The sequence below is a fragment of the Symsagittifera roscoffensis genome, chromosome 4 (genome assembly GCF_963678635.1).
Source record: "Symsagittifera roscoffensis chromosome 4, txSymRosc1.1, whole genome shotgun sequence".
In the NCBI taxonomy this organism is placed as follows: Eukaryota; Metazoa; Xenacoelomorpha; order Acoela; family Convolutidae; genus Symsagittifera; species Symsagittifera roscoffensis.
The window spans coordinates 60,908,238-60,925,954 of NC_087065.1; the positions used below are offsets into that span (position 1 = coordinate 60,908,238).

Consider the following 17,717-nt stretch of genomic DNA (forward strand, 5'->3'; position numbering starts at 1 on the left):
TATCACCTCACGCCGAAAAAACGACAAAAACCGGCTATCCTTGTTTGATAATTGAACGTTTTTAAAATACATTTACAACTCATCTCGAAAATTTTTGTACTTTCAATTTCGCATTTCAGTCCTTTTTGGCTTCTATACAATAATTTTTGATCATTATGTTTGTTTTGAAGAATAACCTATTGTTTCGTAATTAGTCTGGTATGAAATTTCTAAAATTAGGTGTAATTAATTTCTTGCGAAATTAAAAACTCAAATTTATATTACTAAAAGAAAATGGTTGTAATTTATTTTTGTTATTTTTGTTATTAATTGCATTCAGCTACGTCAGTTTTTTCAACATTTTTTTGCTCAGTAAGTACCATTTTTCCTGCTTTTGGTGGCTTCTTGAGTTTTTCTTTACAACCGCAAGTTTTTTTCCCCTATTCATACTCGTAAGCTGCAAATTCATGCCTCACTTCGAGGTAGTTTATACACAAGCGAAGCTTATGTTGTGTTACGATTCAAGTGGAATTACTTGAAGTCGCACATTGATACCCAAGAAAGTTTGTGGCTTGTTTTTTTGAGATTTTTTTTGGGTTTTATTTCAATTTGGCTCTCCTTTTTCTCTATTGTTTGGCTTGTGTTTGCGCGAAGTATTTCTCAATTTTGAGTTTAAAAAAGTTTGGATCTTAATCATTGTGCAGGAGTATGAGTTTGGTAAGTGAGGCGGAGTTTTTCTCCTCGGACGAGCAGGTGAATCTAGTGCAAGAGAGAAAAGATGACAGCGAGAATAAAAGACGACTGAAGTACTTTGAACACAAGCATCTGCGGTACATCTTCAACGCCGAGAAACTTACCTTCTGCAAAATAAAGTGAGTGAGACATTTGCAAATTGATCTGTCTGGTCTGCTTTTCAAAAATGTTAGATTTTGGCTGGTACTATGTGAAAGACACGATATTAACTGATGAAAATTGCCCTTAAAAACTATTTTTCTTGTAAATTACCTGTCTCTGGTTAAGAGTTTCTTATATTTAATAAGTTTCTATATTTTTGTGTAGTTGTCTCATCGCTCCACGCACAGAAACGACAAAAAAACAGCTATCCGTTTTAAATTTGTTTTCTGTTCAGGTTTTTTTGTTTTCAGAGCCCTAGATGCCGATCTAGAAGTCAACTGGTTTATCACTAAGACGTCTTTTCTAACCAATGACGATGTCGATTATAAACTGAAGCTATACGGATCCAACTCAACCACAGTTCCTGTTAGCTCGTTATGGAAAATTGTTTTCCGCGAAATCATTAACCCATTTTACGCATTCCAAATTTTTTCGGTTTTGATATGGGTTTTGGAAGAGTACTACTATTACGCAGTGTGCATTTTGGTTATTTCGGTAGTTTCTCTTGCGTTATCAACTTACGAGACGAGGAAACAGCAGATGTCGTTGCATAAAATGAGTCGTGCCGGGTCGAAGGTGAAAGTCCACAGATCCGATCATCAATTGCCAAGTGTCTCTGGAACAACGAGAGAAGAAGATGGTTTTCAATGCTCCGATGCGAAAATGATTCATAGCAGGTATTGGCATATTGCCATCCCATCATTTTAAAACGAAAATGGAGATCTTTGAAAGCTTTTTTTCTGAGTTATTAATTGTGTGTGAATCAATTGTCTAGCTTTTGATACATAATTTGTGTACCAAACTTAAAGTGGAGTTTTTTTTGGCTGATAATTATTTTAAATGTTTAGTGGCCTCGTACCTGGGGACATAGTATCCATAACATCCAATCAGGATCATAGTCTCCTTCCGTTTGACGCCGTCCTTTTATCTGGGTCATGTGTCGTCAATGAAAGCATGCTCACTGGTGAAAGTGTTCCCGTGACCAAGTGTCCGTTGACTGCCGACGATGGGGAGTCCTCAGAGGACTCGGCTTGTGCTGCGACTCTGTTTAGTGTAGACTCCCACAAGCGGCACGTGTTGTTCTCGGGAACTGAGGTGTTGCAATGCAGATATGGGGGGAAAGATGGCGTCAAAGCAGTAGTCATCAGAACTGGTAACTTTATTTTCAAGAATAGTTCTAAGTATCTGTTATTTCAGCACATTCCAGTTTCTTGTTTCCACCAGAAAAAAAAACATTATCGAACATTAACTGACGATTTCTGTTCAGGCTTCATGACTAGCAAGGGGGAGCTGATCCGGTCCATTTTGTACCCCAGGGCCATCAACTTCCAGTTCTACTCGGATACCCTCAAGTTCGTTCTGGTCATGAGCGTGTTGGCTGTCATTGGAGTCGTCTATACAATAATTGTCCTTTACACTTACGGGGTTAGATTATGCTGTTATTTCAAAAAAGAATACGGTTTTTCTTTTATACCATTTTTTTGTGTAAATTTTAAATATAAGTAGTGGTTATTGTAAATTTTGGACTAATTGGTGGTAGAGTGTTGCATAGAATAATAAAAGTTACACATGTGAAGTTTTGATTGGAATTCTAGGCGTTATGATAATTTCTTCCAATATTAGCTGCAAATTAGTTTCAAATACTACAGCATCAAATTACCAAATTGCTACCCCCCCCCCCCCCCCCCGAAGCTATAGAGTCGGACAATCAAATCTCTCGTTTCAAATAGTCTTTTTAAACAGGAATCAGCATGGGAGATGTTTTTACTGGCGGCCGATGTTGTGACTATCTGCGTGCCACCGCAACTACCCGCCGCTCTCACAGTGGCTGCTGTGTACTCTCAGGCGAGGCTGAAAGCTTCTAGAATATTCTGCACCACTCCTTCCAGAATCAACTTAGCCGGAAGGGTCAACATGGTCTGCTACGATAAGGTAAAATCGGCCGCGAAATTTGGTTTTTATGGTTTTGTTGCAAACTAGTTAATTAAACAAGCGAGCTTGTAAGCGTTGTATTATACGGTTAGTCCTTTTCCCATCGCAAGTCGTGCACTGTAGGAATAAGTTTTGCGCAAACTTATCGAAATAAGTGTTGGACACTTTTATACTCATTTGAAGATATTGACTCCCTCCCTGAGCTGAAATTTGAAAAGAATCTTTGTTAAGTTTTGGAGGTTTGACAGGCGGCAAGTTAATTATACACGCTCCAATAATCTTAAGCCTTTTTAACCCAATCAGCGTAGACCATTGAAAATTAAGATTCATCGCCATCAATTTGTCCATCTCGGTTTAAATTATGACGAAATTTTTAGACAGGAACAATAACAGAAGACGGTATGGATGTCCTTGGAGTACTCGCATACAATGGTGACTCATCTTTACACACATCTGTATCACCTTCAGTTGAGCTGCCACGCCTGATGACGGCAGCTAGCGAGCTCCGAGATCAGAATTTTGAAGATGTTTTGAAGGGTTTGGCTGTGACTCATTCACTGTCTCTCAAATCAAATTCAAAATCAGGTGACAAAGAAATTGTGGGAGATCCGATGGAGGTCAAGATGTTTGAGTTCACAGGATGGGTTAGTTATCCGATGATCACTCTCAATGTCTTATATGTTAAATGAAAGTCTTAATGCGCTATGGACGCAACGCTTAATTGAACACAATGCTTAAGAATTATTGGGAGACAATGTTTAAAAGGACTATCGAGCGTAACGTTTAAAAATCGTTCAGAGCAACCATCAGAGGAAGTTGAACTGGATCTAGCTTCAAAGCTAGACAGTACCTGATTTTGTTCGAAACTTTGCGTTTAGTGATTCATTTTAGTCTGAAACGAATAAAAAAAACTGTAGTCTCCACGCTAAGAAAGAATTTTTTTGCGAACCAATTCGGTCTAGAAAAATAAAATGAAAATTTCAACGTTTCATAGCTTAAAAAGCTTGCATAGAAAAACTTAAACTTTTCGCGAACTATTCCGTCTATGAAGTAACTTGACTTAATTTAAAGTCTCATAGCTCCAAAGCTTGTTCAAAAAAATTAAACTTTTCGAGAACCGAATCAGTCTATGGAATCGGTTAAATGGCTCCAATCTTATATATTAAATGAAAGTCTAAATGCGCCATGGACGCAAAGTTTTAACTTTTCTATCGAGCACAACGTCTAAGAATCATTCAGAGAAACCATCAGAGGAAGTTGAACGTGATCCAACTTCAAGGCTATACAGTACCTGATTTTGTTCAAAGTTTTGCCTTTAGAGATTCATTTCAGTCTGAAACGAATGAGCTAAAAACTGTATTTTCCACGCTAAGAAAGAATTTTTTTGTTAACCGATTCGGTCCATAAAATAAAATGAAATATTTCAACGCTTCATAGCATAAAAGGCTTGCTGAGAAAAACTTAAACTTTTCGTAAACCTATTCAATCTATGAAATAACTTGAATCAATTTAAAGTTTCATAGCTTCAAAGCTTGTTCGAAAAATTTAAACTTTTTGAGAACCGAATCAGTCTATGGAATCGGTTAAATGGCTTCAATAGAAAAATCTAAACGTTTCCCACCGATTCCCTTCATGAATTAATTTGAAATATTTCATGAAATAAGTTTATCGGTTGATTGGCTCCAATAAGAAACCCTAATTTTTCGCTATCCAATTTCCGTCAGTAAATAACTTGAAATATTTCTTCAAAGTTTCTGAGCTGGAATAGCTTGCTTGTAAACTTACTTATATAAATTTGTTGCCACTCAAATAGCTTCATAAATTAACTTCAAAATTTTTGAAATAAGTTCTTTAGCTGGACCAGCTGGTGTAGAAAAACTTTTCATGGACCGATTCGTTCTTTGAAAGCTAGAAAATTTTAAACAGATTTACTTGTTACTTGATAATCCAGTTAACTTGAACAATTTTTAAGTTTTATAGCTTGAATAGTTTGATAAAAGCAACCGTTTTTATTTTGTGAGCCAATTGGTTGGCGGAGACAGGCTTGCTAGTATCTGGTCATTTTCCAGTCCATTCTTGTTGCATGTTTTCATTATGTTTTTAGTCTTTTCAATTTTGCACGTTTAAAAATAGCCTGTTTTTGGTGCGAACATCATTTTAACGTTGCTACAATTTTTAAACGTTTTTACATTAGTGCAAAAAACATTCAAACTTTGCTATATTTAAACGTTGCTAGTGTATTCAAACGTTGCTACTTTTGATGAAAACATCATTTAAACGTTGCTTCAGGCATTAATTGTCAGAGGAGTGAGCAAAAAAAAAGAAAAAACTGAGTGATAGTTAATCTGACTTTTTTTGGTTAAAATCTAAATTTACTGAGAAACTATTTTTCCATTGATTGCAATATATCGAAATGACTGACAAAAAGTTTGAAACTAGTTATATTGAAAATGATGTGCCTTGGGGATCAGTTTTAGGACCATTTTGTTTTGGTATATGTTACATAACACAATGTGTTACGGATTGCTCCGCATCACTCTTTGCTGCTTGTACTTCATCTATTTTTTTTGACTAAAAGTGAAAAAGTCGAGCTACGTTTTTGGGCGATATTAAAGCTGTTTATCAACTCATCGAAATCAAAAACGATCCAATTTGGAAAAAAGGACATCAAGTGAAAGTTCTATGACACCCAAAGGTGACGTCATAGAATATAATAGTAGTCTCAATTATCATGGAGTTTTAAAAGACAATAAGCTCAATTTTAGAGGTCATATCTTCAAAAAAATTTTTAAAAAAATTAGCTAAATGCACCGTTAGTGTGTGTTTTTTTAAAATCTGATATAGTTTTATAAGTTTTATGCAACGCATATAATTAATTTTAGTAAAGTTCTTCTCGCACTGAAAAAAGTGTTGCGAACCATATTTTCAAAAGAAAGTTTATGATGAACACAAAATTGATATTTTTTGATTTTTCCCTCAATCAGATTTTTAGAGAAATTTTTGGCCAGCCGCGACGAAGTCTCCGAACTTTTTGCTAGAATTTTGCTCAATAAGACGTTGTCGTTCATCATGGTCGAATGTTGAAGTTATTTTGTCTTTAAAACTAGCATGTACACAAAAAATGGCTCTGCTGTTTTTGTTAAACTAACTAAGTGCTATAATACTGAGCATAAAAACAATTCAATCCTTATAAATCGAGCGAAAGTTTCCGATATTGACTTTTAAAGTTTTTTGCTAACTTCAAGATGGTATATTTCAGAGACAATCGGAATTTCTAGGAGCTCTTTTTTCTAGTTAATTAAAGGTTTTCACAAATCTTTCGTCATTTAAAGGAACCGGCATAGGATGCTACTATATAGGCAAAATCTGCCTGTATAATGCCTTTATCTGCCTAATTTGAAATCGCATCAAAGTGATTTTTTTTACGCTTAACTAAAAATCTGTTCATAGTGTGATAGACATAAAAATAAATAACATTGACGCAGTTGTCTGGAAAGATGTTACAAATTTGACTCTTTCTGATGTCTTTATACTGAATATTGTGAAACATATAGTGCAATTGATTCAACCAAACTTAATATCATTTAGTTTCCGCATGGTATATAAAATAATCTGTCAAGAAGATGTCGGTTCGCAGTCATTATGAAGCATCGATTCCGGCTAAACCTAGTTCTGATTTCAGGAGATTCATCAGAGCAAGGAGGGATTGTCAATGTCTGATCCTGCAGATCCCAAAACGAGTACTGGGCCCAAGTTTGAACATGTGAAGGTTTTTCCATTCGTATCGGAGTTGCAGAGGATGAGTGTTATTGTGAAGAATGTCTCTGAAGATGAAGATTTGTTGAGTCTAAATTGCAAAGGTTCACCTGAGGTCATTGGAAGTCTGTGCAATGTCAGTACTGGTAAGCTCGGTGAAGTTTCTTGAAGTTTTAAATGGCCATATATCAAATTTTTTAAGGGTGGTTTTTTGTGGCCATTTGAAAAACTATAGGCTACAAAAGAAAATTATACGTAGGCTGTAAAGACCTTTTTTTTCTTAAATATGATTTTGTACAGGCTAAGCACTCGCTCAATGATAAAAACTCTCTTTATGTTCAGAAAAAAAGTATAAGAACTTTCAATTAACTGATATTCAAAATTCAATTCATTCGATACAGTGTAGAAAATACATAGCAGCATAACCATCCACTCTATTAGGATAGCTATAACAGTCGATTCAGCCTAACAAGTAGCGACCTTCTGGGATTACTATCGCATTTAAGCAATGAAAAAACGTGATATAATAAAAATCAGAAAAACATGTCAATCAGCTGAAAAATTATAATAGTATAATTGTTTTTGAGCAGAAAAAAAACATTGAAAATTGGTCATCTGAAAACATTGTAAGTTCATCAGGTAAAAGTTTGATGTTTTTCAAGAAATTGAAGCTTTTGACTGTTTTGCATGAAAGGGAATTTGCCATAACTTTTGTTTTACTACGGCTAAATGGAATCAGATGATTTGAACTAAACGGCATATTTCTCCGACTGCTAGTACTACTGACACTTAAAGAATCAATACGTGAAGTTGTTTTAAATATTGAAAAAAAAATTGTTTCTTTGAAAAGTTGGGAAAAATAGATTTCATGAACTATTTCGATTCCGAGTTTTTTCTAAAATTTTAAGTTATTTGTTCAAACTTATGTTCGAACAAAATAGTTCCAAAAATTCTTTTCTGGCTGATATAAATTTTTTCCAGATTTGTTTCAGTTGTTCTACCATAAACATGAGACATTATAGGCATTACATTGGCATGTGTAACTAGTTCTTGAATAAATATGCTGGCGTTGTACATAATGCCCTTGAATCTGGCTAATTTTTTGCATACAGTATATATGTGATCTGTAAATGTAAATAATGGTGAAATAAAACATTCAAATTTTTGAAACATTTAGTAAAACTGATTTTTTTCACCTGCAATAGAAATTGTTCAACTAAACAGGGTAAAATAATATAAATTTTTTGCACTTTTCTACTTTTTTTTAACCTGCAAAAAGACTCAATTCAGATTTAGCAACAATTTTTTTCTTTTTTGACTAATATCATTGATATAAAGCAAGAAAACAGAGTCTCAGGATTTGAGCCTTGTTTCTCTCCAAATGCATTTTGTGTTTACTGCAGTTTCCCATTGACTTTTCAACATATTGCTGTCTATTCGTTTAATAACTTAAAGTTTGCTTATAAATGAATTGATTGCTTAACTGTATCAAATGCTTTTCGTAAGTCTATAAAAAGTGCTTTTTCGCATAAACTCCGTGACGCGTAATTTTGCATGGATACATGAATGGTTTTCACGGAAAGCAAACTGCTCTGGTACTATAGTTATGCTTTTTTGAAGGACAACGCTCGCGTATGAATTTTTTTCTAATAATTTGCTAAAAACTAATTAAATTAATAAATTGATGAATGGTATGGTTGTTTTTGCTTCCTTCTTTAAAAATAGCTATAACTTTAATTTTACCAGGAAGTGGGAAATTTGACTTGGCTCTTTATTTTTTTCCCAAGAAAACAGATGACTGGTGCACACAACCCTATCATTTTTCTTGATAGAACACCATGACTTGTTTTTGAAGTTTTTGGCTCTAACGAAGCAATAATTTTGTTGACTTCATCTCCATTTTGTTTTTAAAATCACATAATTTGAAGTAGTTATCTCCAAATGTTCTATAGCAGCTAGAAACAGGATGTGATATGATTTTATCTATGTTCACAAAAAAAACTCTTCAGTGATTTTGGTTCAATCTCGTTCTGAGATGCCGTCTGCTTTCCGAAATTTTTGAAGACTTGGAAAGTTTGGCGAAAAAATTATTACAACATGTCCACCTTTTATCGTGGTAATTTCGTTAAGCCGTCCTAACTTTTAATTTAACCTGAAATTGCGAAAGCAATCATTAATTTTCTGTGAAGGTTTTTTCAGCATTTTGGCATGTATAAGATCTATATATAGATCTTGTTATGATCTTATCAAGAACTTATTAAGACTTTATTTTTGATCTTTTTATATAAAAACCGGTTAAAAAGTTCGAAACAGGTTTTAGTCAAGTTCGTTAACATACTGGTTTTTCCAGCTCGTAATTGTCGTTTAACAGCCTGTCATTTTCTCCACTTTGCTTGAATAAAACTTTGAGGAGGGATCGTACAGATTCACCATCGACGAAGTCGATCATTGAAAGTTTCCATTAGCCATCTATGAACTTTTTAATAGTTTTATCGCAACAGTAAGGCTATGTTCTAGTTTTTATCGGCTCTGTTCTAGTTCCGCGCAATCTGCCAGCAATTCTCGAAAAATTTGGCAAAAAAGGATTCCGACTACTGGCCTTAGCAAGCAAACCACTACCTGCAAACTCCAATTACACTTCAATGCCTCGCTCTCAACTGGAAACTGATCTCTGCTTTTTGGGTGTTTTGGTGATGGAAAACAGACTGAAGCCAGACAGCGCAAGTGTGATCAAATACCTGGATGCGGTTGGGATCCGACAAGTGATGATTACGGGAGACAATTTGAGTACTGCAGTATCCGTGGCTCAAAAGTGTTCACTGATAAACGAGGAAGCTAAAATTGTCCAAGTGAAAATTTCTGATTTGAGTTGCAAGAAAGCTATTCCGTCTGTCGAATTCAAGCTGCTTAGCTCAACTTCAAACAATGACGATGTACTATGGCAGAAGGTTAACATTACTTTTCTTGCCTAGTTCTGCAGCACTTAATTTGAGGGTTTTGGACATTTTTTTGGACAAAAAAGGATTTTTTTTTCATTGCGAAGCATTTCATTTCAAGTTCAGAATTATCAGGGGGTCTCGCGACGTCTGATCAATTCTGATTAATATCATGCAAAAAGCGAGCCAAAGATTTCATGGAACATTCTCCTTGGCTTGCAGTTGTATTAATTTAATGAAGACTTTTTTCTTGCGTGGAAATAGTTTTTTTTTTAATTTGGAGCTCTTTTTTATGTGGCTCATTTTTAAAAACTTTGCGTATAAATCTTCCTATGGGGTCCCTTCAGACCTTAGATCTCCCCGCCCCCTTTCCAAAGCTCGGGTGGGAGGGGGTAGTTGTTTTAGGGGCAGGCGTGGGGTCTAGGAAAAGTGGACTTGTGTTGCGCGGGGAGGGGGGAGGGGGTTCCGGCAATTAAGTTGCGTATAGAATCTCTTGGTTTGTCAGGCTCCGGCTCAAATGATGTATTTTGTTTCAGTCTGATGATACAAAGGTCTCGGTTCCATTGGAATACCATTTTGCAATGGACGGCCAAGCCTACCACGTTTTGTACACACACTATCCTGATCTGCTGAATCAGATTCTGCTAAGAGGTACTGTGTTCGCGAGGATGAAGCCAACGCAAAAGAGTTCTCTCGTGCAATTACTCGCTAAACTCGGATTCACGACTTGTATGTGCGGCGATGGGTCTAACGACTGCGGCGCTCTACGGAATGCAGACGTCGGCATTTCGCTCTCGGAAGCCGAGGCGTCGATTGCCGCCCCGTTTACTAGTAATTACCAGAGTCTGCAATGTGTGCCGGCTGTTATCAAAGAGGGGCGCTGTTCTCTAGCGACTTCGTTTTCTCTCGTCAAATTCATGGTGCTCTACAGTATGATTCAGTTCACGTCTGTTGTAATGCTTTACTCGGTTAGCAAAAATTCATAGCAATAAGCAATTGATTGCAATTTTTGAACATACAAAAATGTATGCAGGCCATTGCTTGCCTTCTCTGATTAATATGTGTGCCTTTCTCTGAAGTAATCAAGTATCAAAGCAAGTGTGTTTTATGTTTATTGTTAATTGTACTTGATATGGATGAAAAGTATGTAACTAGTGTGATGTATTTAAGATAGGAACATCATTTGAGTATTTTTGACGGAAGACTCACTTAAGTTGTCACCACTGGGAACGATCCAAGATTGGTTTGATATTTCAGGCCAAGTCCAACCTCACTGATATGCAGTATCTCTACTGTGACCTGGTGCTGTGCACCTCCCTCGCCCTCGTGGTGTCCCGAAGTGGCCCCAGCAATCACTTGGCCTCCCGCAGGCCTCCTCAGTCTCTAGTCACACTTCCCAATTTAGTCACCATGTTCTTGCATGTTTTTCTCATTGTATCCGTGCAGTTTGCATCTTTCTTCATCATCAGAAGTTTTGCGTGGTAAGTGTTAACTAATCAAATTTTTGTCCGGAAAACTAATTTGGCGTTTCAGTACAAAGCCTGCAACAACATTCTGATTTTACCGGAAGTCCAATCTCCTTGCAATACAAAACTATAAACTTGACCGCGATGTAAAAATCCTCCCACACTTCATTAAGATCTGTGCTTAGAAGAACATCATTTTCAGCGACCGTATAACAATACAGTTTTGAAATTCATTGTTGTAAATCTGTTCTGCGATGACATTGATATTTTCTAGGTACTACCCTGCTCTTCACGCGTCGACGAATAAGGAGTTAGGTCTACAGGAGGAGTGCTTCGAAAATACTTCACTTTTTGTCGTGTCCATCTTCCAGTACCTCATCGTCGCCGGAATCCTCAGTCGGGGACCCCCACACAGAGCACACATTCTGTCCAACTGTGAGAATGACCCCATCTAAACTACCATTTCACTCCCGACAAGTTTTTTTGGACATCATTATTACTCAATAGAATTGTGGTGTGATAATACACAGCTACTTTTTCCCTAACCTGAATCGAAAATATTGGTGTTACTTTTAGTGATACTTTAGAGGCAGGAGGCCGAGTTGACTATTCAACCACTTGTGCGTTGACATTTAATTATTAGCAAATTATTACATTTGATGCGTTTTTAATTCATCAAATGAACCGAAGAATGGTAATTGCTTCTTACAACAGTACAATAATTAAAACTGATTTTCAAACTTTTCCAACTCATAATATTTCGCGAAATTTTTGAAATACGTATTTCATACGCTTTTTGGCTATACGTTTTTCACTTTTTACATGCATTCCAACTTATTACTGGCAAAATATCTGTTTTTGTGCACTTTGTAGCTTCCTTTTTGGCTCCCGATGACCGTCTTTGGCACAATTGTGTTGGGCATTCAACTCGAAACTTTGAACGTCCGAGAACTGAGGTTTAATTCCCGTAATTTTTTTTCAGAACTCATCAATTTTTTAAATTTTTTTCTTGATTTTTTTTGAAATTTTACTTCGTTGCATCTTTTTCTTTTGTGTTTGCAAATGCAGTTTCGCCTGTGTTATAAAAAAAGAAAACTAATTTTGTAAATGTTCTGCAATTCTAACGCGTTTTCTTTCGCTGCACAAGAGTTGGAAAAGTGTTTTCTGAAAAAATCAATGAACCATCAAAAAAACCGGAATAATATGATTCTGAGGCAAATAATGCTTAGTGATTCAGATTTTTTAAAATTTTTTTCTTCATAAAACTAGGTTCTGCCTTTGTTATATTGTCGTTTGTCTCTTTAGGGGAATGACTCAAAAGTCTACCGTGGTATTAGCGGTTGAGTTATTGCTTTGCGAGTTTGCTGAAATTAACGCTGATAATAGTCTTTCTCGACAAATGTTTCTCCAAGTGAATTTGTTTTGGAAACAAATCAAGGCTAAGGTTGAAAAATTTTGTATCTATATTTTTTTCTGACATTTAAAAAATGAATTCGTTCATTTTTTAATTGCTTCCTCTCTTTTTTGTTTCGCTAGCTTGCCATGTTACGTTTGTGATGCATAGCAAATGGTGCGTAGATCCGCGTCGCTTCTGTATACAAGTTTGTTTTTCCAAAAGCCATGTTTTGAAGCATATAAGAAGTCGATGTACGTGCCGATGTTTCAAAAATCCTTGCCAGGTCAGTAAAATGACTTATTTAATAAATATATATTGCGGATAAAACGTCGATTTATCCTGAACTGGTAAAAGTTTTTCTTAAATTGCTCGAAGCATGATTTTCCTGTTTTTCTGGGAATTTTTGTTAACTTTTTTGTTTCAGGGGTTTGGTTTTCGATTTTGTGCAGTCAATTTTTTTGCCATGTGGAAAAAAACCATCTGCATTGTTCAAAGTGCAAATGATGCTGAAAAAGAGGTTGAAAGACTTTTGTATAAATCGTATAGTTTCTTAATTTTACAGCAGTACGAAAAGTTTATCTAAAAATCCAGTTAATAAAGCTCTAATTGGTAAATTATTTTTGCAATTTAAAGAACTTCTTTGCAAAATTGCCAATTGTTGATTGTCAATAGTAAAATATGTGAAGTTTCAAATTTTCAAAAATTGAAATTTTTGTCGTTCTATTTTGTTCCTTATTTTTTTCCCTACTCAGACCAATCGTTTTTGTCCTTGAAAGGCCCAACGTTTGTTCAGCTTAAACGTTTGTTCAACGTATTTTAGTTTAAAAGAACCTTAGAGATTGTTTCACCTGGGCAACTAACACCAGAAGCACCAGTAAAATCGTAAACAAGGCTAGCCGGTTACTGTGCAAGAACCACAAAATGTTCCAACCATAGTCTTAAGAAAATTACGGTTTAGAAAATTTTTTTTCCAAATTAGTGTAGAGTTTTTTCTGCTTGGTGTGATAAAAGGATCTGACGTAAAAATATAATTTAAACATATTAGACAGTCATAGTAATTTAGGGAAATTGCATCGAAATTTATGTAGAAAATTGACTAGAAAAACTAAACAAGTTTTTGCAGAAAATTTTCGAGTTTTTTTGAGGAATTTGTTTCTCAAAATAAAGCTGAAAAAGTTTCAAAAACTAGTTTTTTTTGTTTAAGATTAAGTCTTAAGGTCTTAAATTAGGCATAATGCAGCTTGTAAGCCTGCTCGCTTGCTTTATTCGCTCGAGTTAAGACAAAAATTTAAAAATTGCAAACCGGTTTTCTTGACACTGTAAAAACTTTTTGGGAATTTTTCAATGTGGTTCAAATCACGACTGAAATGGCTTTAGTATGATATACCACTCAAGTCCGATGAATATTTGCGGTATCAGGGCTCGATCTCAGTTGATATAATTGTCTAAACAAAACTGACAGCCAAGTGTAATTGGTCAAAAAACTTTCAAAAAATTTCAACTGGTTTATTGTTCATCTTTTCCGTTTCTGTCTAAAGCTTTACTCGTGAGAAATTCAGATGTATAGAGCCTTCAACCAAAAGACGATTCAAATTTTTAGTTCCTTTCAATGCCTCTTTATATAGGTTTAAACTTGATTTTCCGAGCGGTTTTTTTTTAAATTTCAAGTTTCGTTTAATTATAAATTCATTTCTGATACTTCTCGAAGATTAGTGAACCAACAACTAAAATTAATGTGGTTTATAGTTCTGCTTTGTCTGAAAGTGTTTCTAGTTTTAATGAAAAAGTTTTAGTTTGATAGCACTCTCGATCACCCGTAGAGTTCATTTGAAGGGTCTGAAATCATACGTAGCGTTAGAGTCAACCTGGGACCTATTTTTTGCGAACAAGAAATTTTCTGCTGTTTCGAACTATCGTCCATCTGTTTATATTGTCGGCTTGGTTCACTTAGTACGGAATGTTTTTTAGTGTCTGATTGCCATATGTAATGCACCATTGGTGGAGGTAATCGAGTTACAAGATGTATTGCGGAAGTTTATTGCAATTTTGAAAAGTTTTAAAGGAAGTTTTTCAAATAAAGAAAGTCATTTTTGAATTAATGTAAATTTATTTGCTTTGTCGAATATTATGAATGAAAATTCAACGCATGCGATTTTTATGCTAGCGATCATTCTCTTGCAAACAACTGTCTTAACAGAATCACTGAACTGTTTTTTCAAGGCTGCACTTTCGTCTACCAACAGACATAGTATATCATCAAATATCATGTCTGCATAGAATAACAACCAATAGCATGTCTGCTTTTCAAATACCTTTACAAGTCGTTATTTTGTTTAAAAGGTGATTTCAATTTTACCAATTTCGAACCGGCATAATTAATTTTTTTCGGACCAGTATAATATACAGACATAGTATGTCATCAAATGACATCTCGGTATAGCATAAATACCAACCAATAGCATTACTGCTTTTCAAATACCCGTACTATTCATTTTAATTTACCTATATCGGACTTTTAAACTGTTTTCGGACTAATTAACTTTTTTCTTTCTTATTTTTTTTTGGGTACTCGGCCTAGAAGTGATTGGTTAATACCTTATCGGCTTACGCTTAGTGATAGGTTCTGCATTGTTTGATGGGCAAAAGAAGTTTGTACTGCTTTTGCAAGTTTTTGAGGGGTGTTTCAACTTTTTTTTGGGAAAACTTTTTTTTTGGCTCAATGGGAGTCTGCTTAAATATTGTCATCTTTTTTGCGGCTTCGTAAGCAGTTTCGATGCAAATTTGAGTTAACAAATGTGGCCCTTTTAAATGAATATTTTTCCAGGCAAATTGAGACAAAGATATGAAAATTTTGGTAGATCTAGCTTTTCTTGACATTTTCAAAATTTTTCTTCGGCTTAGCTACTTTCGTCTTAATGTCTGTCTGCTCAATTACCATGCTGTTTGTCTTGGATCGCAAGTGCGGCAAACCTCTGCTTGAACTCTGCGTTTTATATTTCGGTGTGGCTGGAAAATCAATGATGATTGTATTTTAAAGTTTTCTTTTTTCCAATAGGCTTTCAGTTCCCGGGTTGACCAAAAAATCTGGTCATACAATTTTCATATATGAAAAATTGCGAACTCTCTTTTCAAATTTTTTTTGCAAGTCCATAAGTACAAAACTTTGCATGGAAGGGGTATGCTTACTGATTTTTCACATATGGAAATTGTATAATCAGCTTTTTTCCATAAGCCAACACAGTTTTCTTAAATTTAGTTTCTCAAATTTTATGGGTTGTGTTTGTAACCGATAACAAGTGACCAAGACTCTTGTTACTCAGAACTAGAGTCACTAAAATTCTAACGATCATGCACAAATAATGCAGTGATAGCGACTTAAAATATCTTTCAGAAACAAATATAATGAAATTTGAGAACTTGGATGCTGATTTTTCGAATTTGAAATCATGCATCGCCCAAAGCATTCAAAATACGCAATACAGAATCAATATCCTTTTTGAGCGTTCTAGAGAAAACCTATCAAGCGAAATGGTAAAAAAAAATCCACATTTTGTGCATCCAGGACTTCGTTATGCAATAAAAAATTCTAAAGGTTTGCGTGAGTACGAAATTCGTTTTGCGCTTGAAAAAAAACTTAAAACAATTTTGGGGCACTTCCGAATTTTTTTATAAAGTTTTTGATATCGTCATCAGAAAAGTGGATAGAAATGGTCACAAAGGTCTTTTATGACGATACACCGACTTTTTTGCCAAAAGAAAAAAAAGTCTTCTAAAATTCGATTACACCACCTTAGCAACCCGAGTTGTCCAATTTTTATGCGTTTATTCCAATTTTTGCTCGTTTTTTTATGTCATTCTTAACGGTTGTCTGATCAAATCTGTCAATTTTCCGAGTAGCAATTTTGTTTTCAATTTTTGTGTGAAGTTTGTGTTAGTGTGTGTAATATAAGCTTTCATTTAGGTCTGATTTCTTATATCCTGAGTTCTATCGTCTTAATTGGAGAGCATTCGCTACTACATGGCTCACTATCAATATGTATGTGAAAGCAGCCTATTCCACGCTGAAGTGATGTAGATTTTAATCATTGAGTCGTTTGGTTTGAGGTTCGAATCTCGTTTTCTTCGGAGAATTTTTTATTTCGAAGTTGATTTTTTTTCCGGCAATTTTCTATTTACTCGAGCCCTATTTACTTTTTTTGCTGTTTGTGGCAGTTTTTTTTGTTTTAAGTCTAGTTCCCCCTTTATCTTGGGTTCTAGATTCAGTCGATTTTTGAAAAGAGCCTTTTTGCCAGCATGAAATATTTTTGTTCTCTATGTCTCGTTTAAATTCCTATTGGCGTTTTACTTAATATTTACCTTCAAAAAATGGACTTGAAGAAGATTTTTATGTTTAGTTGTGTTCGTTGGCATAGTGGCTGCTCTCACAGTTGCCAATTTCACCATCTTCAGCCAACAAGTGGACTTCTTAAACACGGCTTTCGGGGTATGTATTTGCTTCAGATTTTTTTTTATTTATGACTAAAATATCCATGCTCGTGAACAAAGAAAAGCTTCGTTTAGGTCGTTGTAAAGTCAGTCAAGTCTAATTTAGCGAAAGTCGGCTATTATACCGACAAGAGTGTATCTCCTTTTGTTTATATGGTAAACCATTACTTTGTGTCTAGCAACCCTGTTCGACTAACCCTAAAATTGATACTGTGGGTGTGACTCCACTATAGACAAAATTTAGGGGGAGCCAAAAATCTCCTACAATGTGCCTTCTAATGTCATTTTTTGGCCTGATTTTTTCTCCAAAATTTGACGTGGGACAGAAAATTTCATCTGATTAGGGGCCTCATAGTTTCGTTGCAGAGCACGGAAAACGAAATAAGTCGACATTTTCTTCGAAATTCAGTGGAAATTCTGCCCATCGAAAAAACCGTGTGCTTGATTGTATGGTTAGGATTTTTTTAGCGGCCAGGCTGTGTCAGGCGTTGTTTCAAGTATATGAAATGCAGAGCTTAACTTGTATATTTATTTGCTCATGATTGTTTTAGCTGCTTGAGACTGAAGCGGACTTTAAGTTTGTTGCGATGGGTCTTCTCGCTCTCTACATTTTTTCTTCAATTGGAATTGAGGTAAGTTTTTTATCCAGACTTAACTTTAAGTTTTTACTTCAAATTGATACCGTTTCTGTTATCTGTAACTTCAATTCGAATGAAATGTAAATAAGTAAATAACAAATTGCAGTTTTTCATTATTTTCAGAGCAAAACGTAAGCATTGGCTCAATGATTTGGTCTTCAACTCATGGATATTGAGTTTTTTTTTAAAAAAAAACTTAATTCTATAAAAACATCGTTCTAACTAAGACATCAGG

At 35.1% G+C, this 17,717-nt stretch overlaps 1 protein-coding gene across 2 annotated transcripts in view; it reads left to right on the forward strand.

Annotated features, from left to right (window-relative positions):
* Positions 1-17,717, forward strand: part of LOC134845310 (polyamine-transporting ATPase 13A2-like) — a 42,562-nt gene that overhangs the window by 24,453 nt on the left and 392 nt on the right. For both annotated transcript variants that reach the window (XM_063862283.1, XM_063862284.1), the window contains 13 exons: positions 684-851; positions 1,125-1,550; positions 1,722-2,026; positions 2,141-2,298; positions 2,617-2,805; positions 3,183-3,449; positions 6,488-6,707; positions 9,100-9,509; positions 10,034-10,465; positions 10,755-10,978; positions 11,238-11,398; positions 16,754-16,842; positions 17,396-17,476. In XM_063862283.1, coding sequence (XP_063718353.1) covers positions 684-851; positions 1,125-1,550; positions 1,722-2,026; positions 2,141-2,298; positions 2,617-2,805; positions 3,183-3,449; positions 6,488-6,707; positions 9,100-9,509; positions 10,034-10,465; positions 10,755-10,978; positions 11,238-11,398; positions 16,754-16,842; positions 17,396-17,476 — 3,130 coding nt within the window. The remainder of the gene's footprint in view (positions 1-683; positions 852-1,124; positions 1,551-1,721; positions 2,027-2,140; positions 2,299-2,616; positions 2,806-3,182; positions 3,450-6,487; positions 6,708-9,099; positions 9,510-10,033; positions 10,466-10,754; positions 10,979-11,237; positions 11,399-16,753; positions 16,843-17,395; positions 17,477-17,717) is intronic.